Source organism: Larimichthys crocea, chromosome VII (assembly GCF_000972845.2).
Source record: "Larimichthys crocea isolate SSNF chromosome VII, L_crocea_2.0, whole genome shotgun sequence".
Classification (NCBI taxonomy): Eukaryota; Metazoa; Chordata; class Actinopteri; family Sciaenidae; genus Larimichthys; species Larimichthys crocea.
In genome coordinates this window covers 28655078-28682026 of record NC_040017.1, presented here as the reverse complement: position 1 = coordinate 28682026, position 26949 = coordinate 28655078, and the positions used below count along the sequence as shown (strand labels likewise).

Genomic DNA, 26949 nt, shown 5'->3' with positions numbered 1-26949 from the left:
CTCTCTCTCTCTCTCTCTCTCTCCGGCGTCACTCACATGTAAAGCCCAACATGGCCCCTGCCAGCCGGGCCGTTGTTGTGGTCTCGGTGTCGCTGCTGTACCTGAGCCGGGCCATCTTCTCCTCCGAGTACTTCTCCACCCTCACCCTGTTCAACAACGAGCTCCACAAGCAGGGATGCAGCTCGCTGTCCGAGTGGGAAGAGTACGCGGCGGACTGCGGTAAAACTAACACTTTTTTCTGTCGGTTGTCGGTTGTTGCCACGTCCTCCTTCACCTCCTCCTCCTCCTTCACCTCCTCCTCCTCCTCCTCCTCCTCCATGTGTTCAGCCTCTTTGTGTCACTGCTGTGCTTTTATGCTGTCGAAGAAGAAGAAGAGGAAGAAAGACGAGCGTGTTGAAGCTAACCTCGTTTTTTTTCTCTTCCTCTTCAGGTTTCTACTTCCTGTGACATCATCGCACCATGCCTGAGGGGTCACGGCGCGGCAGCCAGAGATCGCCTAGCAACACAGGTAAGGGGGCGGGGCTTGTAAATGTTCTCAGCGACACGTTTAGAAGCGTGAACGAGCTGTGAACAACCAATCAGGAACCAGGACCTGTTTTCTTTCTGTCCTGGCCGTGTCACCTCCAATCACATCCTTTCAGTTCAGGTTTTGGGCCGCGTTCCATTATGGTCTTATATCAGATGGATGGTGATGGAGCAGTGTCGTAGTCAAGACCACCTAAACCAACTCAGGATCAAGTCCAAGACAAGAACAAGTCTTTGACACAGAGTCAAGACCAAGACAGTATATCAGCACCTGAGGACGTCAGCGCTGTATGAACCGCGGTGTGTTGATGAACTTCTTCTCGTGGTCCATCATTCACTCCGAGACAGTTTGATGATGTCACTGTGCAGTTGTGGTCTTTGTCTGAGACTGAGCCAAGACTGAGTCAAGTTGTGGAGAGTGGACCTTAAACCTGGACCATCATCCAGGTCCAGGTCCAGGTTGAAGGTCCGCTGTTGTTGGTGGACCAGTCGTCCTCTTCTGGTCCTAATAAAACCTTCAGTGCAGCGAGGGGGACGCATCCTTCAGTGAACTGAGGTCCTGACTCGCTGTGGTCATTAAAGGTCTCAGCACAAACAGTCAGGGGCTTCCCCAGAGTCCTGGTGACTAATCGCTCAGCTCTGTCTGTGTTGGACCTCGTGAAGTATTCGAGTATTCCTCCTTATCATGAGCTCTGTGTCCTCCGTAGATACTTATGTTCTTCTTCTCTTAGTCCAGAACCAGAACGGGCTCACAGTGGATTTGTTTCCTGCATGTGGCTCTGTGGTGCTCATTGGACTTCTAGTTGAACACAAGAGAAGTGATTCAAAAATAACAAACCCCGAGTGGTTTCAAAAGAAGTTGCGTTCATTAAGATGATGGAAGTTACGTAACGAGGCGTTCAGTGACAGTTTGTTGTTTTGTCCTCGTGAAGTCGGACTCACACTGGAAGATTTATTTCGGCGTTTTGAACTTCCACTCTGAGCTGTGACTTCCTGTCACCGAACACACACACACACACACACACACACACACACACACACACACACACACACACACACACACACAGGCTCAGTAATGATGTGTAATTACACACAGCCACCATGCTGTTTGGTTGCTCGGCTGTTATATCGGCTTCCATAGTTAGCATTCACACAGAAACATACCAGAACACACTGCAATTATCATCGAGGCAACAGATGTGCACACACACACACACACACACACACACACACACACAAACACTATCTGTGCACACTGCACTGATTGTTGGCATGTAGGTACACACACACACAAACACCAGTATACTCTGTGTGCAGGAAGTTGTATGGTTTGTGGCGATAAAGTGAAGCCTGAACAATGTTTCTGCCGTCTCACACACACACACACACACACACACACACACACACACACACACACAGTAAAATGCCGCAGCAGATCTGTTGATTATAACCATAGAAAAGAACGAAGCAGAAAATAGAGAGAACGCCCAAGATAAGCCTGCAGAGAAAACAGAGATGAACGATAGAATAGAAACAGAGAGGAAGAGGAAGAGGAGGAGGAGGAGGAGGAGAAAAGACCTTTACCTTTAGGGCCGGCTGTGATTGGTTCGTTTCCCAAGCCTCCCTGCTGTCGTTACCACGACAACAAGCCCAGCTCGGCGTCTGTCTTTCAGCCTTTTATTTCACCAAGCTCTCACCAACCACTAAAAGTCAGTCCCACATTTACTCTTGTCCGGCGGCTTCTTGCTCGCTCACTCTCTCCTTTTCTCTTCTTAGCTTCCTCCGTCAGCGTCCTCTTCACTCTCTTCTCCTCTGCCATCATGTCCATAGAAGCTGCTGAGCCTGGTTACCTCCTCTTCTTCTTCCTGGTAGTCCATAACGCCTGTTGGTACAAACACTCAGTTCGTCAGCTTGGCGGTGAGCTCAGAGCGACGGGTACCCGTCGCTCTGAGCTCACCGCCAAGCTGACGAACTGAGCTAACAGCAGCTACAGCTGTCAGCAGTTTACTTCACTGTCCATCATAAACTCTGTAAATCACAGAGAGTTGAGGCGGAGCAGCCGGAGGACATCAGAGGGAAAACCAGAAAACATTTCCTCCATAAAATGTTTTCGTCAGCGTCCTCTTCACTCTCTTCTCCTCTGCCATTATGACCGTAGAAGCTGCTGAGCACGGTTACATTGCTAACGCTTACCCAGCTCCGGTTCTGGCACGACACCGTCAGCATCCCCCCACGTCTGATATCTCCTCTTCCCGACGGTCATATGAAATATCACATTATTTTCATACATGACTTATAATCAGTCACAGTATTTGCATATGAGGCTTCAAATGAGTAACGTAACATGACATACGTACAGAGATGTATAAAGTACTGGAGTAAAGGAGTGGGAGTTGAAGTGTTCTTTAAACACCATACTTAAGTAAAAGTACTAAAGTATTTAAAATGTTTTGTACTTAAGTATTGCAAGTAGAAGTATGTAAAAAATTGCTAAGTACAAGTACTGTTGTTTATATTATTTCAAATATTTATTAAGGCACAACTTCTAATGTTACAGTGTTACAATGTTCATGGTAGAGTTCTGTGATTTCCCATGGTCTGTGAATGCGTCTGAATGAATGCAAGCGCGAGGGGGCGGGGCAGCAGGTGAGAGAGCGCGCCTGGGTGTCAGGTGTATGACGTACAGCGCACGAGCGAGGTTGATGTGAGACCGGGTCTGTTATGTTGTTGTTTTTTTTGGCGTGGTTACGGCCGACAGTCACCGAGTCCTGTCACCAAACCGTTCAGCAATAAATGCAGTTTGTTCAATACCGCCTCGTCATTCATCACGTGTCCGGCTGGACGCTACAATAGTAACGAGTAACGATTCAGCACATGAAAAATGTATCGGAGTAAAAGTATTAAATTCATCAAAAATATGTAGCGCAGTAAAAGTAGAAGTTGGGGAAAAAAATAATACTCCAAAAAAGTGCAGATACTGCATTTTAGTACTTAAGTACAGTACTTAAGTAGTTCCACTTCGTTACTATACATCTCTGCATACGTAACATAAATATCCCGTAATATAAAGTAACATGTTTGAAAGTCAGGCACGAGCTGAGCGATGATCTGTTCACACGGACAGAGATTTAAAATTAGCAGATTGTTTGAGGGAGTTCACTGAGGAATGAATGTAAACACAAGGAAACTCTGAGGATATTAGTGTGTGTGAGTGTGTGTGTGTGTGTGTGTGTGTGTGTGTGTGTGTGTGTGTTTGGCACAGTGCTGGGAAGAGGTCAAAGGTCACATGGGCGAGCCGTAACATCAGCCGTCTGTCCTGTAAACGTTGACGTGAGAAGACTCACTTCCTGTCTCCGACTCCGTCAACATGTCAGTTTATCTCTGCTGCAGTCTGAAAACACACACACACACACACACACACACACACACACACACACACACACACACACACACACTCGATTCAGTTCAGTTCTTTGTTAAAAACTGCGACGTCTCTCTTTACTGCGGCCTCTCTGATGAAGACTTCGATGACCCGACGATAGCAGGGTGTCGTCTCCTCACCAGACTTCAACAAAATGTTCAAAGATCATAATTAAATAATTAATAATGTTTAGATCTTTCACATTCAGAGTTATCTGAGCTGCTTTGTTTGAAGCCTCTGGTTTACGGTGAAATGAGCGTTAACTCCAAACTGAGCGTAAAGTCACGTCTGGTCTTTGTCTTCATGTCTTCAGCTCGTCATGTGGTCGAACAACATCGGCGGTTTGTTGGGTTCAAACGACGTCACGGACCAAACCAAACTGTCAAACAGCCTCTTCCTGTGTTTGTCTCGGTGTTTCTGATGCGGTCAGCTGGTCGTCGTCTCGAATCAAACTCCTCTTCATCTTCCCTCGCCGCTCGTTCTGCTCCGCTGACGTTGTTCAATGCTCTCGTTCGTGATGTTTTCCTCGAGCTGAGTGATTCCTCTGGTGGCCGGCGGACGTTTATTCTTCCGTGAATGCAAACAGCTGAAACTCGCGTGGTGTGAGTTTAATATACAGGATCATAACTGCTGCTGCTGACCAGCTGTTATTGTCAGTGTTCCACCATTTGACCTTTGACCTCTCAGCATGTTTTGTTTTTATCTTTCCTGTCACGTTCTGCCCGGCAACAGAATGCGAGGAACATTACATGAACGTGACTGCAACATTAACGTAATCGATAATAAACAATGGTCCACCTAACGGAGCTAACGGAGCTAAACACTTTGTGTTTCACAGGTGAGACGTCGACTTTAAAGTTTTTCAAAACGCTGCGAGGAACGATGTGTGGACAGGTAAAGTCTAATCAAATGTGTCAGCTCTTCATAAATCAAACAGTTAGCTTGGATCATCAGGTCAGAGATTATAGAGACTGAGATCCAGTTTAAGTAGAAGGTTCAGAGATTTACGACGGAGGAGAAGCCGAGGGCAGGAGTGAAAGTTAAATTAAAGTTTTATATAACTCTGTCCGTCGGTCCACGTGTCCTGAAGCTTCTTCAACACGCCGTGATTTGTTCTTTTCTAAGAAAGGTTCGTGCTGAAGCTCCGACATGTTGCATCACTGTCAAACATAATGACAGTGAGGAGCTTCTCTCTTATTACTGTAATCACACAGTGCTGGAATCCAGTCCACCTTATAGTTTCACAGCATGTATTTAAGGGTGAATTCCACCTTAAGACACATTCACAGCTCGTGGACTCCTCTCTGTGGTGGGTGTTGGTTTTAGGGTGGAGGTTCCCCCTGATGTGACGGGCTAAAGGTTCATGTTCTGGATTTAACAACGCTGAAACATGAAAATGAGCAGCTGGTGTCAAGTTTGAAGGAAGAACATCGAAAGATGTTAAAGAGCTAAGAAATGATGACGGAGTTCCTCAAGGAACGACCTGAGGTCCTCTGAAGTTTTTATTCAAACTGTCTAAAATCTGGATGTACAGGCTGTAATGAAGTTGGACATTTGGACATGGGGACTTATGGAGACTGACTCACTTCTGGAGCCAGCCTCAGGTGGACGTTAGAGTTTGTGTCACTTCCTGTGTCTGCCTGCTTCACAGGTTGCTGCTTGGTTGAGACTGAAGAGTCACGTGATGTTGTTGATGTGTCGATTCATTGACTCTGTGAAAACAGATGAAATGTGTCAAACCACATCCTGTGCTTTCAGCCAGGTCTGCTTCACTTCGTCTGTTCAACCGTACGAGTACAGATCAATCTAACTTCAGACCTAAACCTGGTTCTACCTGAACCAGAAAATCCAGGTCTGAACCGGTCCACAAGAACATAATCAGCTGACAGGAAGTCAAACACAATGAGTTTGTTTGAGTTTGACTGACAGTCTTGAGTCAGCTGTTAGAGAGCGGGAACCTCCAACTGTGAGTATTGTTTCTATATTTGTACTTTTAGTCTAGTTGTTGCTCTCGTTTGTTGTGGTTGACCTGAGCTCGGCTTCCTGACCTGCTGACATGTTCGGTTCTTTGATTCTTCAGGATGAATTATGAACTTTTATAAACTTTATATAGATGAAATCATTCCTGCAAAGTCAAGCAGAGACGTTTGTAATGCTGCCAGTTTGTTTTCCTGACGCACTGAAGACGTCGATGCGTCCGTAGATCAGCACCAACATGTCGAAGGTCTCAAACAGCAGATCAGTGTGTTCAACCTTCATCGTGACGATGGTAAAGTTCTTGTCTTCTCTCATTATCAGTCGTTGTTTGTGAACATGCAACGCGTTTTTTTTTTTTATCAACTACGTCCAGAACTGCAGCTTCAACATCCTGTATGTGGGTTCACGTCGGATTAGACTTTCAAAATAAAGTTTGAGTGGTTAACGTTGTGAAACGGTTGGACTTTGCTTCATCGTAACTTAACATACTGATATCACGTTAAGTAACTTAGAATGAGAGAATGAGTTTCTACAAATCAAGTTAATGAACTGGTTTAAATGAATGTAAAGTGCAGATGTCAGGCAGAGCAGCCGATGATGATGATGATGATGATGATGATGATGATGATGATGATGATGAGGAGGAGGAGGAGGTCGGCCCTCGCTCTGTCAGTGCTGTTTATAACTGGAGGATGAAGTCATGCTGGTTTCTGGATCAGAGCCAGACCTGATAAGAGTCTGATAAGAGAGAGAGAGTTTAAGGAGGTTTGAGGTGGTCGATCCTCCTCAGACCTTAGACCAGGTCCTCCTCCTCCTCCTCCTCCTCCTCCTGCTCCTCCTCCTCCTCACGCTTCTCATTTAAAGAAGGAACTCCGTATTGTGATCAAACTCTTCTTGTCTTTATATTTCTGTATCACAGAGACAGGAAGTATGAATGAAGACACACACACACACACACACACACACACACACACACACACACACACACACACTGTGTGAATGCCATGTCTAAATAAGGCTGTAACTGCTGCTCAGTGTGTGAAGTAGCTGAAGTGTGGCGTAACACACACACATTTGTTTAATTAGTGTAGATGTCTGATTAGTGTGTCGACACAGACAGGAAACTCCTTCATGCTGAGTATCAGGTTTAAATACGTTAACGACGTTCAGAGGAGCTGATCTCAGCTGACATTACAGGTGAGACCTGTGGACCTGCATGTGTGTGGACTGCAGCTGGCGGGTTTGAACCCAGAACCTTCATGTCATGAGGCGACGGTGCTAACTGCTGCACGACACAAGAAGAAATCATGGACCATCTGAAGGAGAAGCTAATGATTAATACGTTACATAAAATAATAGACGTGACCGTGGCAACATGTCGTGTTTCATTTGTTTTTGATTACTAACGTCTGAATCCACGTGAATGCAAAAAATAAACGTCCAGATAAACTTCTGAATACTTTTATCTGCTCGGCCTAGTTTTGATGCAGTTGGACAGTTCACTTTAATCCGATCAGACCAAAACTGAAAAATCAGAAAAAGATGCAGCAGCCTTGGAAGTTTGGCCAAATGTAACTTTTTGGGGGAAGCCAATGAGACGATGAAACTGAGCGCGCTCCAGGTGGATTCATGGACTGAACTCTGATGTTTCATATTAAATCATTATGTTCAGCACAAATGAAAACATCTGCAGCGATTCGCCACAACACCTGATTTGGTCACCTTCAACTCCAAACAGCTGATTTCTTCCAAAGCTCGTCCTGCTGCTCCATCACGGTTTCTGGCACAAGGTCTCTGAAGTCAAACTGTCCCCATGTGTCCATGTTGTCTCCCCTTGACCCATCTTCCACCCAAACTGGTTTCCACCGACATATTTGTAATCGAGCTCTTTGTATTGACTTTTTAGACAAAAAAAAAACATCTTTTATGATGGGTGGTCGGTTCAGCGCTCTGATCGGGTTCTTTGGCGTCCGTCATCGTCGTGTTTACTCTGGAAACAATGGTGGCATCGTCTGAAAGCACCTTAAACATCAGCTAACGTTAACTCGACACGTCTTTCAACTCGTACATAAAGTGAGCGTCATGATTTACGTGATCGCTGACGACAAGTTCAAACAATCGAGGGCTGTCGGGTTCGAGTCCTCTGAGATTGGACAAAGTTTTTACAGAGTATGTTGGTGGTTTTCCAAATGAAACATCAGCTCTTCATGTGGAACAAAGAACAACACGTCTTTAAACCACAAGTATGAGTCTGGACCACATTCACCATGTGGACGTACCACATGTACGACAAGGTTAACTGCTTTACAACGCTGCTGCTGGCAGCTGTTAGAGCCATTCCTGTAAGAACCTGCGCTTAAAGAACATCAGCTGAAGGAGAAGAAACCAGGTCTCATGGCTGCATATAGGAAAATGTTCTCATTTAACACTCGGGCTCGGAAATTCCTCGTGCCAGGACGTCTGGAATTCAAACACTAATGAAGTTTAAACACTTCTGCAGCTCGCTGTCAGGACAGGTGTGCTGACGTCTGGATGGAAACTGGAAATGATTTGATTACAGGCTCTCGTGAAGCTGTGACGAAGGGAAAAGATATAATTACCTTTTTAAATATGAGTGAAGGTGATTTATGGGACGGGGAAACTGTCAGTTCTTAAGGTCGTCGTCACACTGAGGTTTGGTACCGTGGACGATTCTAACAGAACCGGGCTCAGCAGCCCAGCAGGGAAACCTCACACACGACTGACTGCCGGTTCGGACTGGACTACCTCCAGCCTCCAGCTCAGAGAGATGGTGAACTTTTCCTTTATTCAGAGACATTTCAAAGTGTCGCCCTGAACGTCGATGCACGACGAGTTTAGAGCCCAAACACTGAACACCTGTCGGCCTCGAGCTGAGCTGTAAAGGATGAACGGTTAAACGAGGGCGATGCTCTGCAGCGCTGCACACACACACTTCCTGTTCACACCGCTGCAGGTGTGCACGCCTTTATTATTGATCAGAGAGTTCGTCTGATAGGCCGGACGCGTTTTCTCGTTGGTGCTTCCTGCAGGTAGGTCGGTACGTCGAGCTGCTCGGAGGGTTTGTTCTTGTTGGAAAGAGTTTTAACGGTGCAGGTGTAACACAGCCAGCTGTTTGAACAGAAAACAAACTCTACATCTGTCTTTAATTTCAGATTGAAGACAAAGAATTTTAATCAGAAATAAAGAGGGAAACCTGCCGGACGGGTTTGGATGGATGGATTTTCTGTTCTCTGTCCTCTTGTTGAATCTTCGTCTGTTTTTATTGACGCAGACGTACAAATGCTTTAATGAAGTCTGTTCTTCTCACGAGCTGTTTAACCCTGCAGAGCTAACAGCAGCTACACTTCACTGTCTTGTTGTGATTGGATAAAATCAGCTGATGCTTCTTTGTCTTCTCTCTGTCTCTGCAGCCGCCAAGCGTCCCTCCTCAGTCTCGTCTCTGAGTGGGATTGTGGGTAGGATGATGTCGTCCGGTGAGCGAGGAGCCTCGTCCTCCTGCACCTCCGTCAACACTGTCTGTTCGGACGGCGAGCGTCCCGCCTCCCTCTCCCTCTCCTCCTCTGCCTCCTCCGTCTCCCTGCAGGACACCTCCCACTCCTCCTCGTCCTCCTCCTCCTCTTCCTCTCTGCCGTACGGCGCCGTGCCGACGTACAACGCCTCCTCCTCATCGTCATCGTCCTCCACGCCGAAAAGGAACGGCTCAGACATCAGCCTGGATCTGACGCCCCTCGTCACGCCACATGGAGGAGGAGGAAGAGGAGGTGGGGTCGCCACCAAGGTGACAGGTGGAGGTCACCCCCCTAATGGACATGTCGCCAATTCAATGGCAGCGGCGGCGGCAGTGGTGACGCCCAGACAGCTTTCACGGCTGGAGCGAGTTGCGCTGGAGATCGTAGAGACGGAACAAGCCTACGTCAGAGATCTGAAGAGCATCGTGGAGGTAAGACATCGTCCACATGACGTCTAACCAGAGATGGAGGAGGTCTTCATGACTTCTGTCCAAGTGAAGTACACTGCAGCGTAATCCGTTCATCCACTTAAAGTTCTTGTTGTTGCCACGACAGGCTCAGTTTGTTCCATAAATGTTCTTCAGCTCCTCATGGTGTATCCTGAGGTCTTCCCAGGACAGATGGGCTGTATAGTGTCTCCAGCGAGTCACCCAGAGCTTTACTGCGAGTTTTAGGAAACCGCACAGGGACCGGACTTTAGTCCAAAAGGTAGCCAACAGTCAGATGATGTCCGGTTTGATCTTATTCTGAATGTAACGGACATAATTCAGGTTTTATTCTTTTGACACGTCCAGAAAATGTTTCTCGTAGTCTCCGTGACGTCCCCGCAGACTGTCTAAAACCTGGACGTAGTCTCCGTGACGTCCCCGCAGACTGTCTAAAACCTGGACGTAGTCTCTGAAACATGAAGGAGCTGTGTGTGCGTGTGTGTGTGTGGGAGGGGCTCGCTGTAGTCTTGATTTACTGGCCAGGTGTGAATGTCTCTGGGCCAGTTTACCTGCTGCTGGCCTCCACACACACACACACTGTTGCTCCATAGATATCATAGTTATGAAATGTAACGTTTGAGAAACATTTCTCAAACTTTCACTTAAACGTTTCGTCTTGTTTGTAGCCAAACATCCCACATGTGTTTCTGTTTGTGGTCACACAGTATAGCGAGCAGAGTCCAAACGAGCTTTTTATTGTTTAATTAGGAAAATAGCTTAAAAACATGCAACCAGCTGACAGCACGCTGCTGTGAAACCATGATAATTAACTGATAATTAGTCCAATCAGCCACCAAAAGCAATCATAAACCATTAATCAAACAAATACCGTCAGATGGGGGGGGCTCGTTGTGGGTATTGATTGTCACTCTCACCACTATGCATCGCAGCTGGTGCCATACAACCTCCGAGCTGGTTTTCTTGCCGGGTTTGATACACGAGCTCCAAAACAAAGTGTTAGCTTTAGCTCTACAGCTACTTAGCAATGTTTTCAAGAAAACCACCTCGATAGGCTGCTGTGTTCACTGTTAGACTGGACACTGCTGGTTCAGAGGTTCTGTTACTGTGTTCACCGGTGTTACGAACGTTCCTGTTACCGGTTCAGCTGAGGAATGTGTCAGACATTCTCGTCTCTCTGCGCCGGTGAAATATGAAGGTTTTTTTTTTTTAAAGGGAGTTTTGAATGAAAAATGGTGAGTGAGAATTTGCTGACTCGGTTGTTTGATTGTGTCGGTTTCATCCATCATTGGTCCAGGTGCTGAGTGTGTGTGTGTGTGTGGGTGTGATGGCAGACGATGAAAGCAGCAGTAAATTCTCTTTTACTTCAAAAGGATGTTTCACACTCCAGTCAGGCAGACGGAGGCACACACACACACACACACACACACACACACACACACTCGGCTGTCATCAGGTTTATCAGCTGTCTGTCAGTCGTGTCTCTTTGACCTTCCACAGAGGACGAACCTCCAGCGTTCTCTCTCATCACCACACATCTTTCTTTTTCTTCTTCTTCGTTGGTTAATCCCTCCTGACGTGCAAGCTCGGAGGTCAAGCTCACACCACGACTGTGTGTGTGTGTGTGTGTGTGTGTGTGTGTGTGTGTGTGTGCGCCTCAGTTGTCATAGAAACGCTTCATTTAACCGGACACGTTTGAGTCATTCAAAGTTTGTTCTTCAAACTGCAGCAACAATCCCAGAATTCCTCTGTCCTGATGGAAAGAGGTCTGATAGATGATAAGTGTGTGTGTGTGTGTGTGTGTGTGTGTGTGTGTGTGTGTGTGTGTGTAATGTAAGCCTTCATTCCTGCTGCTCTCTGTATTTGAGGTTTTTCGCTCGCTGCAGTCTGGTTTTGATTGAGGCTACATGATGTCACGCTCACTGGGAATCTGAACCACCAACTACCATAATAGGCCTGTGTGTGTGTGTGTGTGTGTGTGTGTGTGTGTTTGAGAACAATAACAACTCAAAGAGTGAAAACAGCTCGCTGACCAACTCGTTTTTCTGCTTAGATTGCTCCGCCCGCTTCGACTCCTTTCGTTAATTTCTTGTATCTCTGCTGCATTCTGTGTAATTATGTTAACGAGCGAGGTGGATAACGAACCCGTGGGCTGACTTCACGTGATCCTGGAGGAGCTCTTTCAGTCGTGGAAAAGTCGCAGAGCGAACCTGAGACGCTCGGCTTCAGCGGGGATCCTGATGTTGACCTGCAGCCAAGTGGGACAGGAAACTGAAGGAGGGAGGGACGGGGGAGAGGAGGAGGAGGAGGAGGAGGAAGATGAGCCTCCGACCATGTTGCATCACTGTCAACACATAATGACAGTGAGGGCTTCTCCTTATTACTGTAATCACACAGTGCTGAATCCAGTCCACCTTATTAGTTTTCACAGCATGTTTTAAGGGTGAATTCCACCTTAAGACCATTCACAGCTCGTGGACTCCTCTCTCGTGGTGGGTGTGTTGGTTTTGTAGGGTGGAGGTTCCCCTTGAGTGACGGGCTAAGGTTATGTTCTGGATTTAACAACGCGATGAAACATGAAAAATGAGCGCTGGTGTCACGTTTGGAAGGAAGAACATCGAAAGATGTTAAAGAGCTAGAAATGATGACGGAGTTCCTCAAGGAACGACCTGGGTCCTCTGAAGTTTTCATTCAAAACTGTCCAAAATCTTGGATGTACCGGCTGTAATGAAGTGATTGGAACATTTGGGCATGGGGACTTATGGAGACTGACTCATTCTTGAGCCAGCCTCAAGTGGACGTTAGAGGAACTGCAGTTTGTGTCACTTCCTGTGTCGGCTTCACAGCCACAGAGGTTGCTGCTTGGTGAAGAGTCACGTGATGTTGTTGATGTGTCGATTCATTGACTCTGTGAAACCAGTGAAGTGTCAACACCATCCTGTGCTTTCAGCCACGGTCTGCTTCACTTCGTCTGTTCAACCGTACGAGTACAGATCCATCTAACTTCAGACCTAAACCTGGTTCTACCTGAACCAGAAAATCCAGGTCTTGAAACGCGTCCACAAGAACATAATCAGCTGACAGGAAGTCAAACACAATGAGTTTGTTGGTTGACTGACAGACTTGAGTCAGCTGTTAGGAGAGCGGGAACCTCCAACTGTGGTATTGTTTCTATATTTGTTACTTTAGTTTAGTTGTTGCTCTCGTTTGTTGTGGCTGACCTGAGCTCGGCTTCCTGACCCGCTGACATGTTCGGTTCTTTGATTCTTCAGATGAATTATGAACTTTTATAAACTTTATATAGATGAATCATTCCTGCAAAGTCAAGCAGAGACGTTTGTAATGCTGCCAGTTTGTTTTCTGTCTGCGCGACATGCACCAACATGTCGAAGGTCTCAACAGCAGATCAGTGTGTTCACCCTTCATCGTGCGATGGTAAAGTTCTTGTCTTCTCTCATTATCCGTCGTTTTTTGTGAACTGCAACGCGTTTTTTTTTTATCAACTACGTCCAGAACTGCAGCTTACATCCTGTATTGTGGGTTCACCTGGATTAGACTTTCAAAATAAAGTTTGAGTGGTTAACGTTGTGAAACGGTTGGACTTTGCTTCATCGTAACTTAAACATACTGATATCAGTTAAGTAACTTAGAAGTGAGAGAATGAGTTTCTACAAATCAAGTTAATGAACTGGTTTAAATGAATGTAAAGTGCAGATGTCAGGCAGAGCAGCCTTGATGCGATGATGATGATGATGATGGATGATGAATGGATGATGATGATGATGATGATGAGGAGGGAGGAGGTCGCCCTCGCTCTGTCAGTGCTGTTTATAACTGGCATGAAGTCTACTTGCTGGTTCTGGATCAGAGCCAGACCTGATAAGCGTCTGATAATGAGAGAGAGAGTTTAAGGAGGTTGAGGTGGTCGATCTCCTCGACCTCGACCAGGTCCTCCTCCTCCTCTCCTCCTCCTCCCCTCCTCCTCCTCCTCCTCCCAGCTCTCATTTAAAGAGGAACTCCGTATTGTGATCAACTCTTTCTGTCTTTATATTTCTGTATCCAGAGACAGGAAGTATGAATGAAGACACACACACACACACACACACACACACACACACACACACACACACACACACACTGTGTGAATGCCATGTCTAAATAAGGCTGTAACTGCTGTCAGTGTGTGAAGGGCTGAAGTGTGGCGTAACACACACAATTTGTTTAATTAGTGTAGATGCTGATTAGTGTGTCGACACAGACAGGAAACCTCCTTCATGCTGAGTATCAGGTTTAAACGTTAACGACGTTCAGAGGAGCTGATCTCAGCTGACATTACAGGTGGGACTGTGGACGCAGTGTGTGATGCACTGCGGTTTGAACCCAGAACCTTCATGTCGTGAGGCGACACAAGAGAAAATCATGGACCATCTGAGGAGGAAGCTAATGATTAATACGTTACATGAAAATAATAGACGTGACCGTGGCAAACGTCGTGTTTCATTTGTTTTTGATTCTAACGTCTGAATCCACGTGAATGCAAAAATAAACGTCCAGAAAACTTCTGAATACTTTTATCTGCCGGCCTAGTTTTGATGCCGTTGGACAGTTCACTTTAATCCGATCAGACCATCTGAAAAATCAAAAGATGCAGCAGCCTTGGAGTTTGGCCAATGTAACTTTTTGGGGGGACGCAATCAGACGTGAAACTGAGCGCGCTCCAGGTGGATTCATGGACCGAACTCTGATGTTTCATATTAGATCATTATGTTCAGCACAAATGAAAACATCTGCAGCGATTCGCCACAACACCTGATTTGGTCACCTTCAATCCCCACAGCTGATTCTTCCAAAGCTCGTCCTGCTGCTCCATCACGGTTTCTGGCACAAAGTCTCTGAAGTCAAACTGTCCCCACGTGTCCATGTTGTCTCCCCTTGACCTATCTTCCCCCAAACTGTTTTCACCGACATATTGTAATCGAGCTCTTTGTTTGACTTTGCAAAACACTTTTATGATGGGTGGTCGGTTCGCGCTCTGATCGGGTTCTTTGGCGTCCTCATCGTCGTGTTTCTCTGGAAACAATGGGTGCATCGTCTGAAAGCACCTTAAAATCAGTGCGTACATTAAAGTTGAGCGTCATGATTACGTGATCGCTGACGACAAGTTCAAACAATCGAGGGCTGTCGGGTTCGAGTCCTCTGAGATGGACCAAGTTTTTACAGAGTATGTTGGTGGTTTTCCAAATGAAACATCAGCTTTCATGTGGAACAAAGAAACAACACGTCTTTAAACCACAGTTGAGTCTGGACCACATTCACCATGTGGACGTACCACATGTACGACAAGGTTAAGCTTTTACAACGCTGCTGCTGGCAGCTGTTAGAGCCATTCCTGTAAGAACCTGCACTTAAGAACATCAGCTGAAGGAGAAGAAACCAGGTTCTCATATAGGAAAATGTTCTCATTTAACACTCGGCTCGAAATTCCTCGTGCCAGGACGTCTGGAATTCAAACACTAATGAAGTTTAAACACTTCTGCAGCTCGCTGTCAGGACAGGTGTGCTGACGTCTGGATGGAAACTGGAAATGATTTGATTACAGGCTCTCGTGAAGCTGTGACGAAGGGAAAAAGATATAATTACCTTTTTAAATATGAGTGAAGGGTATTTATGGGACGGGGAAACTGTCAGTTCACGTCTTCTTAAGGTCGTCGTCACACTGAGGTTGGTACCGTGGTGATGCTAACAGAAACCGGGCTCAGCAGCCCAGCTCAGGGAAACCTCACACACGACTGACTGCCGGTTCGGACTGGACTACCTCCAGCCTCCAGCTCAGAAAGATGGTGAACTTTAACTTTTATTCAGAGACATTTCAAAGTGTCGCCCTGAACGTCGATGCACGACGAGTTTAGAGCCCAAACCTGAACACACGTCGGCCTCGAGCTGAGCTGTAAAGGATGAACGGTTTAAACGAGGGGGATGCTCTGCGCGCTGCACACACACACTTCCTGTACACCGCTGCAGGTGTGCACGCCTTTATTATTGATCAGAGAGTTCGTCTGATAGGCCGGACGCGTTTTCTCTTGGTGCTTCCTGCCGGTAGGTCGGTACGTGGAGCTGCTCGGAGGTTTGTTCTTGTTGGAAAGAGTTTTACGGTGCAGGTGTACACAGCCAGCTGTTTGAACAGAAAACAAACTCTACATCTGTCTTTCATTTCAGATTGAAGACAAAGAATTAATATTAATCAGAAATAAAGAGGGAAACCTGCCGGACGGGTTTGGATGGATGGATTTTCTGTTCTCTGTCCTCTTGTTGAATCTTCGGCTGTTTTTTATTGACGCAAGCGTGCAAATGCTTTAATGAAGTCTGTTCTTCTCACCGAGCTGTTTAACCCTGCAGAGCTACAGCAGCTACACTTCACTGTCTGTCTTGTTGTGATTGGATAAAATCCGCTGATGCTCTTTGTCTTCTCTCTGTCTCTGCGCCGCCCAGCGTCCCTCCTCAGTCTCGTCTCTGAGTGGGATTTGGGTAGGATGATGTCGTCCGGTGAGCGAGGGAGCCTCGTCCTCCTGCACCTCCGTCAACACTGTCTGTTCGGACGGGCGCGCCCGCCTCCCTCTCCCTCTCCTCCTCTGCCTCCTCCGTCTCCCTGCAGGACCACCTCCCACTCCTCCTCGTCCTCCTCCTCTCTTTCCTCTCTGCCGTACGGCGCCGTGCTGCCGGTACAACGCCTCCTCTCATCTCATCGTCCTCCACGCCGAAAAGACGGCTCAGACATCAGCCTGGATCTCACGCCCCTCGGTCACGCCACATGGGGAGGAGGAAGAGGAGGTGGGGTCGCCACCAAGGTGACGGTGGAGGTCACCCCCCTAATGGACATGCGCCAATTCAATGGCAGCGGCGGCGGCAGTGGTGACGCCCAGACAGCTTTCACGGCTGGAGCGAGTTGCGCTGGAGATCGTAGAGACGGAACAAGCCTACGTCAGAGATCTGAAGAGCATCGTGGAGGTAAGACATCGTCCACATGACGTCTAACCAGAGATGGAGGAGGTCTTCATGACTTCTGTCCAAGTGAAGTACACGCAACGTTATCCGTTCATCCACTAAAGTTCTTGATTGTTGCCACGACAGGCTCAGTTTGTTCCCTAATGTTCTTCAGCTCCTCATGGTGTATCCTGAGGTTTCCCAGACAGATGGGCTGTATAGTGTCTCCAGCGAGTCACCCAGAGCTTTACTGCGAGTTTTAGGAAACCGCAAGGACCCACAGGGCGGACTTTAGTCCAAAAGGTAGCCAACAGTCAGATGATGTCCGTTTGATCTTATTTCTGAATGTAACGGACATAATGTCAGGTTTTATTCTTTTGACACGTCCAGAAACTGTTCTGTTAGGTCTCCGTGACGTCCCCGCAGACCGTTCTAAAACCGACGTAGTCTCCGTGACTCCCCGACTGTCTAAAACCTGGACGTAGTCTCCGTGACGTCCCCGCAGACTGTCTAAAAACCTGGGACGTAGTCTCCTGTGACGTCACCCAGACTGTCTAAAACCTGTGACGTACGTACTCTGTGACGTCCCCGCAGACTGTCTAAAACCTGGATCGTAGTCTCCGTGACGTCCACACGCCAGACTGTCTAAAACCTGGACGTAGTCTCCGTGACGTCCCGGCAGACTGTCTAAACCTGGACGTAGTCCGTCTGAAAACATTGAAGGAGCTGTGTGTGCGTGTGTGTGTGTGGGAGGGGCTCGCTGTTAGTCTTGATTTACTGGCCAGGTGTGAATGCCTCTGGGCCAGTTTACTGCTGCTGGCCTCCACACAACACACACACACACACACACACACTGTTGCTCCATGGATATCATAGTTGAAATGTAACGTTTGAGAAACATTTCTCCAACTTTCACTTAAACGTTTGTCTTGTTTGTAGCCAAACATCCCACATGTGTTTCTGTTTGTGGTCACACAGTATAGCGAGCAGAGTCCAAACGAGCTTTATTGTTTAATTAGGAAAATAGCTAAAAACATAACCAGCTGGACAGCACCTGCTGTGAAACCATGATAATGAACTGATAATTAGTCCAATCAGCCCGAAACAATCTAAACCATTAATCAAAAATACCGTCAGATGAGGGGGGGCTCGTTGTGGGTATGATTGTCACTCTCACCACTATGCATCTGCAGCTGGCATAAACCTCCGAGCTGTTTTCTTGCCGGTTTGATCCGAGCCCACAAGTGTTACTTAGCTCTACAGCTACTTCAAGTTTTCAAGAAACCACCTGATAGTGCTGTGTTCACTGTTAGACTGGACACTGCCGTTCAGAGGTCTGTGCTGTGTTCACTGTAACTGGACACTGCGTTCAGAGTCTGCTGTGTTCACTGATTAGACTGGACACTGCCGGTTCAGAGTTCTGTCGCTGTGTTCACTGTTAGCTGGACATGCGGTTCAGAGGTTCGTGCTGTGTTCACTGTTAGACTGGACACTGCTTGTTCATATTCTGCTGCGTTCACTGTTGATCCTATGTCTTACAACTCTCTTGTCGTCCCTACATTCCTTCCTAACTGCCCTGCGGTTCAGAGGTTCTGTTGCTGGTTTCACTGTTAGGACTGGACACTGCCGGTTCAGAGGTTCTGTCGCTGTGTTCACGTTAGACTGGACACTGCCGGTTTCAGAGGTTCTGTTGCTGTGTCACTGTTAGACTGGACACTGCCGGTTCAGAGGTTCTGTCGCCGTGTTCACTGTTTGACTGGCACTGCGGTTCAGAGGTTCTGTCGCCGTGTTCACTGTTGACTGGACACTGTCGGTTCAGAGTGTTCTGTCGCCGTGTTCACTGTTGGACTGGGACACTGCCGGTTCAGAGGTTCTCTGCTGTGTTCACTGTTGACTGACACTGCGGTTCAGAGTTCTGCGCGTGTTCACTGTTGACTGGAACTGCGGTTCAGAGGTTCTGTCGCGTGTTCACTGTTGACTGGACACTGCTGGTTCAGGGTTCTGTCGCTGTGTTCACTGTTAGACTGGACACTGTGTTCAGAGGTTCTGTTTGCGTGTCCGTGGCTGGACACTGCGGTTCAGAGGTTCTGTTTGGTCGCTGCGACGGTAGATGCTAACATTAGCTTGTAGCACTAACAGCAGCTAGCTTCTTTAGCAAGTGGTTAGGCTAAAGCTTCTGTCCATCAGGAAACGTGAATGACTTGTTGTTGTCCGGAACTGTCGGTGGACAGTCGGGAGAAAAAAACCTTAAGGTTGTATTTAAACAGTAATGCCACGGTGTTACGAACGTTCCTGTTACCGGTTCAGCTGAGGAATGTGTCAGACATTCTCGTCTCTCTGCGCCGGTGAAATATGTGTTTTTTTTTTTTAAAGGAGTTTTGAATGAAAAATGGTGAGTGAGAATTTGCTGACTGGTTGTTTGATTGTGTCAGTTTCATCCATCATTGGTCAGGTGCTGAGTGTGTGGGTGTGTGTGTGTGTGTGTGTGTGTGTGTGGTGTGTGGTGTGTGTGATGGCAGACGATGAAAGCGAGCAGTAAATTCTCTTTTACTTCAAAAGGTGTTTCACACTCCAGTCAGGCAGACGGGAGGCACACACACACACAACACACACACTCGGCTGTCATCAGGTTTATCAGCTGTCTGTCAGTCGTGTCTCTTTGACCTTCCACAGAGGGACGAACCTCCAGCGTTTCTCTCTCATCACCACACATCTTCTTTTTCTTCTTCTTCGTGGTTAATCCCTCCTGAGTGCAAGCTCGGAGGTCAAGTCACGCCACGACGTGTGTGTGTGTGTGTGTGTGTGTGTGTGTGTGTGTGTGTCGTGTTGTGAACGCTCATTAACCGGACACGTTTGAGTCATTCAAAGTTGTTCTTCAAACTGCAGCAACAATCCCAGAATTTCTGTCCCTGATGGAAAGAGGTCTGATAGATGATAAGTGTTGTGTGTGTGTGTGTGTGTGTGTGTGTGTGTGTGTGTGTGTGTGTGTGTGTGTGTGTGTATGTAAGCCTTCATTCCTGCTGCTCTCTGTATTTGAGGTTTTTTCGCTCGCTGCAGTTGGTTTGATTGAGGCTACATTGATGTCACGCTCACTGGGAATCTGAACCACCAACTACCATCAATAGGCCTGTGTGTGTGTGTGTGTGTGTGTGTGTGTGTGGTGTGTGTGTGTGTGTGTGTGTGTGTGTGTGTGTGTGTTTGAGAACAATAAACACATCAAAGAGTGAAAAACAGCTCGCCTGACCAACTCGTTTTTCGCTTAGATTGCTCCCCCGCTTCGACTCCTTTCGTTAATTCTTGTAATCTCTGCTGCATTCTGTGTAATTATGTTAACGAGCGAGGTGGATAACGAACCCGTGGACTGACTTCACGTGATCCTGAGGAGCTCTTTCAGTCGTGGAAAGTCGCAGAGCGAACCTGAGACGCTCGGCTTCAGCGGGGATCTGATGTTGACCTGCAGCCAAGTGGGACAGGAAACTGAAGGAGGGAGGGACGGGGAGAGAGGAGGTGAGGAAGGAGGAGGAGGAGGAAGGAGAGGAGGAGGAGGAGGAGGGGATCAATGTTAGGACCTGGGGGGACGAGAAAGGGGTAAAGCAGATTTAAAGGACGGCTGCTCTAACGTTATATTAACGTTACATCAATGTTCTCTGAAGATTTTTCTATGAGCAGTTTAAAAAACAGTTCCTGCTGAATACGATCAGCTGTAACAAAGCGTTCGTTAACAGGTAATAACGGCCTCATTAGATGCTCATTAATGTTAATAAGAGCGTCATAAACATGGTTATTATGTTTATAAACTGTTATTAACGTCCCTTTCTTATTAAGACAGTTAATGATGCTTATTAAGGCCAATAAACGCCTTATTATTCATAAACAGTCTGTAAACGGTTCACGAGTTTCTTAGGATGCTGTTATCACTCCATATACAACAGTTCGCTCAGACCGAGTGATCTGATTGGACGAGAGTCACTCCATGAGTGCTGATATAGAGAATAACGGCACTCTGCTCTAACGAGCGCTACATGAACGTTACGTTAACGATCATCGTGTTTCTGTGAGTTTGAAGCTCAATGATTCGATGAGACACATCCACATTCATCGTCTTTAATGTCTTTAATCAGGACGGAGGTCGTCCTGTCTTAGAGCACCATCTTTAAAGCTCTTTACCACAGCGGCGTCCAATCAGAGGACTGATGACGTCTTCCTCGTTCGGATGTTTGTTTTCTTTTCCAGAGATCAGCCCGTCACGTCTTCTCCTTCTTCTTCCTGTTGAACTCTCATTCTTCACTCATCTCTCTCTCTGTTACTCTCTCTTTCTCCCTCCATGCCCTGCAGTGTGTTTCCTGTTGCCTTTAAAAGGTGATGAATGTGGTCAAAGCCTCTCATTATCCGCCTCATTATACACACACACATGCACACACACACACACACACACACACACACACACACACACACACACACACACACACATTCTTGTTTTTCTATCCAGTTTTGGGGGAAAACAGCAGAAGAAGAACTCTGCAGACTTTACAGATTTTTTAAATGCTGTTAGACCGGACGCTGCCGGTTCAGAGGTTCTGTCGCTGTGTTCACTGTTAGACTGGACACTGCCGGTTCAGAGGTTCTGTCGCTGTGTTCACTGTTAGACTGGACACTGCCGGTTCAGAGGTTCTGTTCAGTCAGTGGAAGGCAGATGCTGACGCTAGCTCACACTTGCTTGGGTGGATGTGGCTTGGAGGTAGAGCGAGTCGTCTGTTAATCAGAAGAACGGCGGTTCGATCCCCTCCAGTGTGCAGAACCTCTGAACTGAATCCCAAACTGCTCCTGAAGGCTGAACCTTGCATGGCAGCTAATGCCATCAGTGTGTGAATAGGTGAATGAGACATAGTGTAAAAGAGCTTTGAGTGGTGGGAAGACTAGAAAGGAGATATATTAGTACAGTCCATTTACTTTAACTCATTTCCTCAGTTGTATTTTGCCTTTTTTGTGCATATAAAGTGAAACGAGGGGGTTGCAACCCACAACTAAACAGCTCGATGCTGGTAAATCCTGCAGACTGGACCTTTACCAGGTGACGGAGTGTTTGATGTTGTTCGGTGAACAGATTGTTGTATTTAGTCTTTTTATAGACTTTATTAGATTATGGTGTAATCAGATTATTTGTGTTGTGTAACCCTGCAGAGGGACGTCATGGATCCAGTTTGACTTCAGCCTCTCGCAGATTCTTTTCTTCTTTTCACCAAATGTTTCTTCTTCTTCGTTTGGACGAATTTGGTCGTGGGTTTTTTGGCCGACCCGTCGTCTTTCCTCTGGCAGCTCGTCCAGCTTCTGTTCGCCTCACTCTGTCAGCCTGTGTTTGCTGATGTGTTACTAATAAAACTCTGATGATGTGAAAACCTCTCTGTGGTTTCTGGACTCTCTGCTATTATCTCATCTCTCTGTCCTCGAGCCTCTCGCCCCCCCCTCACTCCGCTACAGTGTAATCTAATTACTAGATACTACAGGAAATGACCTCATGTGGCCTTGGACGGGGTTGGATGATGGAGTTTAGTTTGTTCGAGTTTCCATTTCAATGTGACTGACTGACTGCAGCCTGCGGTGTTTGAGTGGATGAAGATTATAGGTTGTTATGAAGGAGCTACAGGTCAGTCCAGGTCCAGGTTCAGGTCCAGGTTCAGGTCCAGGTCCAGGTCCGGGTTCAGGTCCAGGTTCAGGTCCAGGTTCAGGTCCAGGTCCAGGTCCAGGTTCAGGTCCAGGTCCAGGTCCTTCTTTGTTTATTACAAAGGTAGCATTCAGTCAGTGATATCAGGGTTCATTTATCTGTAAATACTGATACTCATCAGTATTAGTCTTTCTAATAAGCGTTAATTACCAGGTAATTAGGCTCCTAAAAGATGATTATTAACATTAATCTGTGTTAATTAAGCAATATCACATGAGAGGTACCAAGAGGCAACCTCTGTGGCTGTGAAGTGAAGCCACTGTGGAAATACCAAAAGTTCCTCTGCAGCTAATTTCCCCGTTCATGACAACTGTACTGAGGGTGAATTTATATACAACTCACCTGGACGTGAACACTTTGAGTGACAGGTGGGTGTGGTTACAGATGGCTTGTTTGAGCAACCAGGTAACACTTATGTAGCATATTAATGTTAATAAGACTCTTATAAGGCTGTTATTACCTGTTAATGAACACTTATTACAAAGACATTAAAGAGTCCATCAGTCGTTCGCTGTCCCTAAAATTTACCCATACTGCCTGTGTCAGTCTGAACAGAGTGCTTTTGTTTCCATGAACTTGTTGTGGTGACGACAGGATTGTGAGTCCCGGGTTCACGTCCAGCCTCTGGTCTCTAGTTTGGTTTTTTAGGCATCAGAGGCACTTTTGTTGAGGTTAGACAAAGATTTTGGTTAAACGTTGGTAAAAATCTGAACGCCTCCGGTCACTGCTGACCCTTTCTGTCAAACCACAAAGTTTCCCCAAACATAACCATAAAATGTTGAATAAATCAGAGAGCGAGTTCAGGTCCATTGTTTATTTGGGTGGAAAACAAATGAAACAGTCGTCAGTGAACTCGTGCGTCTTCTAAGAGACGGTAACTAACTCCATTTTTCTTTCTGTGTCTCCAGTCTCGCTGTGTATAAAGATGATTTGTTGGCAGATTTAGTCTCTCTGCACCCTTTTAACTTCCTGTTTTTCTTCTTGTTTCCTGTCTCACTTCCTGTGTGATGCCCAGCATCTGTGACGGCACAGGTGGTTTCCTGTTCACACCGTTAGCTTCGATCTGAAAGGTTTGATATGATGCACGGTCTGGTAGGTGAGGAGAGGCCGGATGCTGCATCTGATGTCTGTGACAGGAGTTAAAGATGTAGAAAGAAGGCAGGTTTTCACTTCGAATGTGCAAAGACTGGCTGTAGATCCAAGAAGACGTTTCATCTCTCGTTGAAGAACTGAAGAAACCTCTTGGACGAGAGGTGAAACATCTTCTCAGATCTGTAACCAAGTCCGTCTCTCCCAGATTTAACCAACAACATTGATGATGTTACAGTTGAAGGTCGAGGAGCAACTTGTTCCTCTTTACCATCTGCTGCCAAGATTGTTGAATCCCTTCCCTTATTTGGGAAAACTATTTATATTTATCTTGCTTGGATTACCTCTGAAGCTCGGCACGATTTATGATTCTGCAATCCGACTTGCTCCGAATCTTCAAAACGCGTCACTGTTTCTATATTCTCTGGTCAAACGGTCTTCTCTGCACTCTCCTTGGATACTTGCCTCTCAGTTATTGAGGCCGATGTTGGTTTTTCTCCTCACATGAGAGTTACAACCCTGAAATCTTGTTCTCACTCCAGTCTGTCGCTGATAATTGTTACAAAAACACAGCAACACAAAAACTGGACAAATGTCTCTCAGTCAATGCTTTTAAGGGTGAACTACTGAATGTTTGTAATGGTAACCTCTTCTTCTCCTTCTTCATGTGTCTTTGTGAATAATAATGGTGTTTTTTGTCTTGGTAAATCTTCAGTCAGGACAGAGTTTTGGTTATGTGTAAATCATCGTACAGTAACTTCCGATGTAAAACCGACCAAATGTTTGTCCTTTGTTGACCTGGATCGTGTCTCTCTGTGTTTCAGGATTATCTCGGCTGTATCATCGACTGCGGCACTCTGCCCCTGAAACCGGAGCAGGTCAGCACTCTGTTCTGCAACATAGAGGACATCTACGAGTTTAACAGGTAACCCAACTGCACTTCTTACCGGCTTTACTCAAACACTAAACACAGGGTTGGTGGTTCAATCCAAGACTCATCTGGTTCCCGTGTTGAAGGTGGAAAATTATGGAAATCTGATGATTCAGTTTCAACTCTTGGATCTTTTATGGCACGTCATCACCAGCCGAACCAAACTTGATTATTGTTGCTCAGATTGGTCCATTTTTGGCTGTACTGATCAGTCGGACTGGTAAAGGCGTTTGGGGTTCTGGCCAATCAGGGAGAAAATAGATTATCTGAGCAAAGGAGGCGTCTGTGGTTGGTCAAAGTGAAGCTGGATGTGTAACTGAAGGCAGAATGGTCGGTTCCAAGACGAAGGAGCCAGCTCGAAAGCCACCTTCACCACCTCTTAACCTTAGTTTCTCAAAATATCGTATCCTTTCCTGCCGAAGTCTTTCTGTAAGTTTTAGAAGCTTCAATATGTTTTCCAGAACTTTTCTGTGGTTTAAACGGCTTCAGAAATCTGGTCCTGGAACTCGGTTGGTACAAATGATTGGCCCAAATGAACTTAAACCTCCTGCTTTATTCAACCTGGATCAGATTTTAGTCACAATATATAGAACTGCTGAAGAACATCTCTGTTCTTCACTTTGTTTGTCTCATCATGTAGAAGGAAAACCACGTCTCCATGTCCTTTTGGACCACATGGTCCACTGCTCCCTGCTCCTCACGTCCTCCTACATCTTCACTGGTTTGGTGGTTTAACATCTTGTCATTCAGCCTCTTTGAAATCCAGAAGTTGTGGGTTCGCTAAGAGCGGATTGTTGAAATGTGTGGAGGTGCAAGAACTTGAGACACGTGATACCAGGAGCCAAAACCACCTCCACCAGTCAGTTCTTTGGCGAACTGTGCCCCAGAAAACAGCCTCCATCTGGGCAGTGAGATCCAAGTTTCCTGGTTACTAATGCCAATCAATGTTTTTACAGGAAACACGTAAAAATAAGAGGAAGCAGAACTCTAGAACTTTAGTTTTTGAGACTTGAACTCATGTTTGAGTGGTGTTCCTCCTCGTGGGCGTCAGTAGTCTGCAGTCTGAGCCCGGCGTTTGGATCCAGGTCTTTGAGATGAAGCAGACTGATCAGACAGGACTGCACAGTTAGCTGCGTTTCTCTAAAAGGTCACGTGGAGCCTCGCGGCTACACGGCTGTGGAAAGAGTAATGTGGGTCTTTATGTTGAAGTCATGGAACAGTAAATGTGCAGATCGACAGCGGCTCTGCGTCACGGCGGCTTGGTGTGAACAGGAAGTGCGCGTCCTGACACGGAGCGCTCGTAACTTTGCGTCTAATTGTAGAAGAAGTGCAGCTGAAACGTGACCGTCATGCAGAGGACGCCTGCTGGATCTGGAGTCTGGAAAACCTCTTGTGGCTCCGAGATAAGCCGGTAGTGGAAACATTCAGACTCACAGAGGCAGGAAAGACCTGAGCAAGGCACCAACGCTGCCAGAGCCGCGGGTTTGATTCCCCACCGGGACCATCCCGCCATAGAAGAGTGTGCAGCAGCTGCTGAGCTCATATGACCAGATCCAGATTCTTCAGGGTTTGCAGAGTAGGGAGACAGAGAGACAGACAGACAGAGACAGAGAGACAGACAGAGACAGTGCCTGTTTCTGTGTCACGCTACTTTGAGCGAGCAGTCGTAACCTTCTGTTCACATGCTGCAATGCATTATGGTTGTTTTTACCAGACGAATGATTTCAGCCAAACAAAGTGTGACTGGCTGTATCTGTGGTGTGGTGTGGTCTTATCTTGGAGAACCGGACTTACTGGTCCAGAACTCCTTGATGCACAACAACATTTGTATCTCAGCTGAAGTCACACACTGATGGAGTCACATGGATCAACACAGTCCACCAACATCTGAACATCTGAACATCTGCCACGTCCTTCAAGGTGAGAGAGTCTGATGGTGTTTATCAGACAGCAGTGACCAACACATCACGGCATTTTAGTGTGTGTGTGTGTGTGTGCTCTGAGAGTCTGGGAAGGAAGCCGTTAAACACACACACACACACACACACACACACACACACACACACATAACCCTCCACCCTGCTGAGAGTCCTGTTTTCACACTTCACTTTCTTTGTGTTTAGTCCAACACACGTACACACACACACACACTCACACACACACACACACACACACACAGTTCATTCCATCCAGGCTTCCTGCCCAAAGTTCTCATGGGAAATAATGTATGAGAAAGACAGACAGAGAGTAGTAATGCTCTCTGTCTGTCTCTCTGTCTCTTTCTCTCTCTGGGCAGTCAGTTAATTAGATTTTACTTCATGATGTTA

At 46.6% G+C, this 26949-nt stretch overlaps 2 protein-coding genes across 5 annotated transcripts in view; both read left to right on the top strand.

The window, feature by feature from the left end:
* Positions 1–9939, top strand: part of LOC113745994 (putative protein TPRXL) — a 19711-nt gene extending 9772 nt beyond the window's left edge. For 2 of the 3 annotated variants that reach the window (XM_027280028.1, XM_027280029.1), the window contains exons 2-3: positions 431–508; positions 9355–9939. In XM_027280028.1, the coding sequence (XP_027135829.1) occupies positions 460–508; positions 9355–9911 (606 nt within the window). In that variant the 5' untranslated portion in view covers positions 431–459 and the 3' untranslated portion in view covers positions 9912–9939. Of the gene's footprint in view, positions 1–430; positions 509–5705; positions 5913–9354 lie in introns of those variants that run through there. The other variant, XM_027280030.1, reaches the window with a different exon arrangement.
* A 6837-nt stretch (positions 9940–16776) lies between these two features.
* The window catches only part of LOC104936120 (mucin-12), a 46640-nt gene continuing 36467 nt past the window's right edge, over positions 16777–26949 (top strand). For both annotated transcript variants that reach the window (XM_027280267.1, XM_027280265.1), the window contains exons 1-2: positions 16777–16904; positions 24516–24616. In XM_027280267.1, coding sequence (XP_027136068.1) covers positions 16788–16904; positions 24516–24616 — 218 coding nt within the window. In that variant the 5' untranslated portion in view covers positions 16777–16787. The remainder of the gene's footprint in view (positions 16905–24515; positions 24617–26949) is intronic.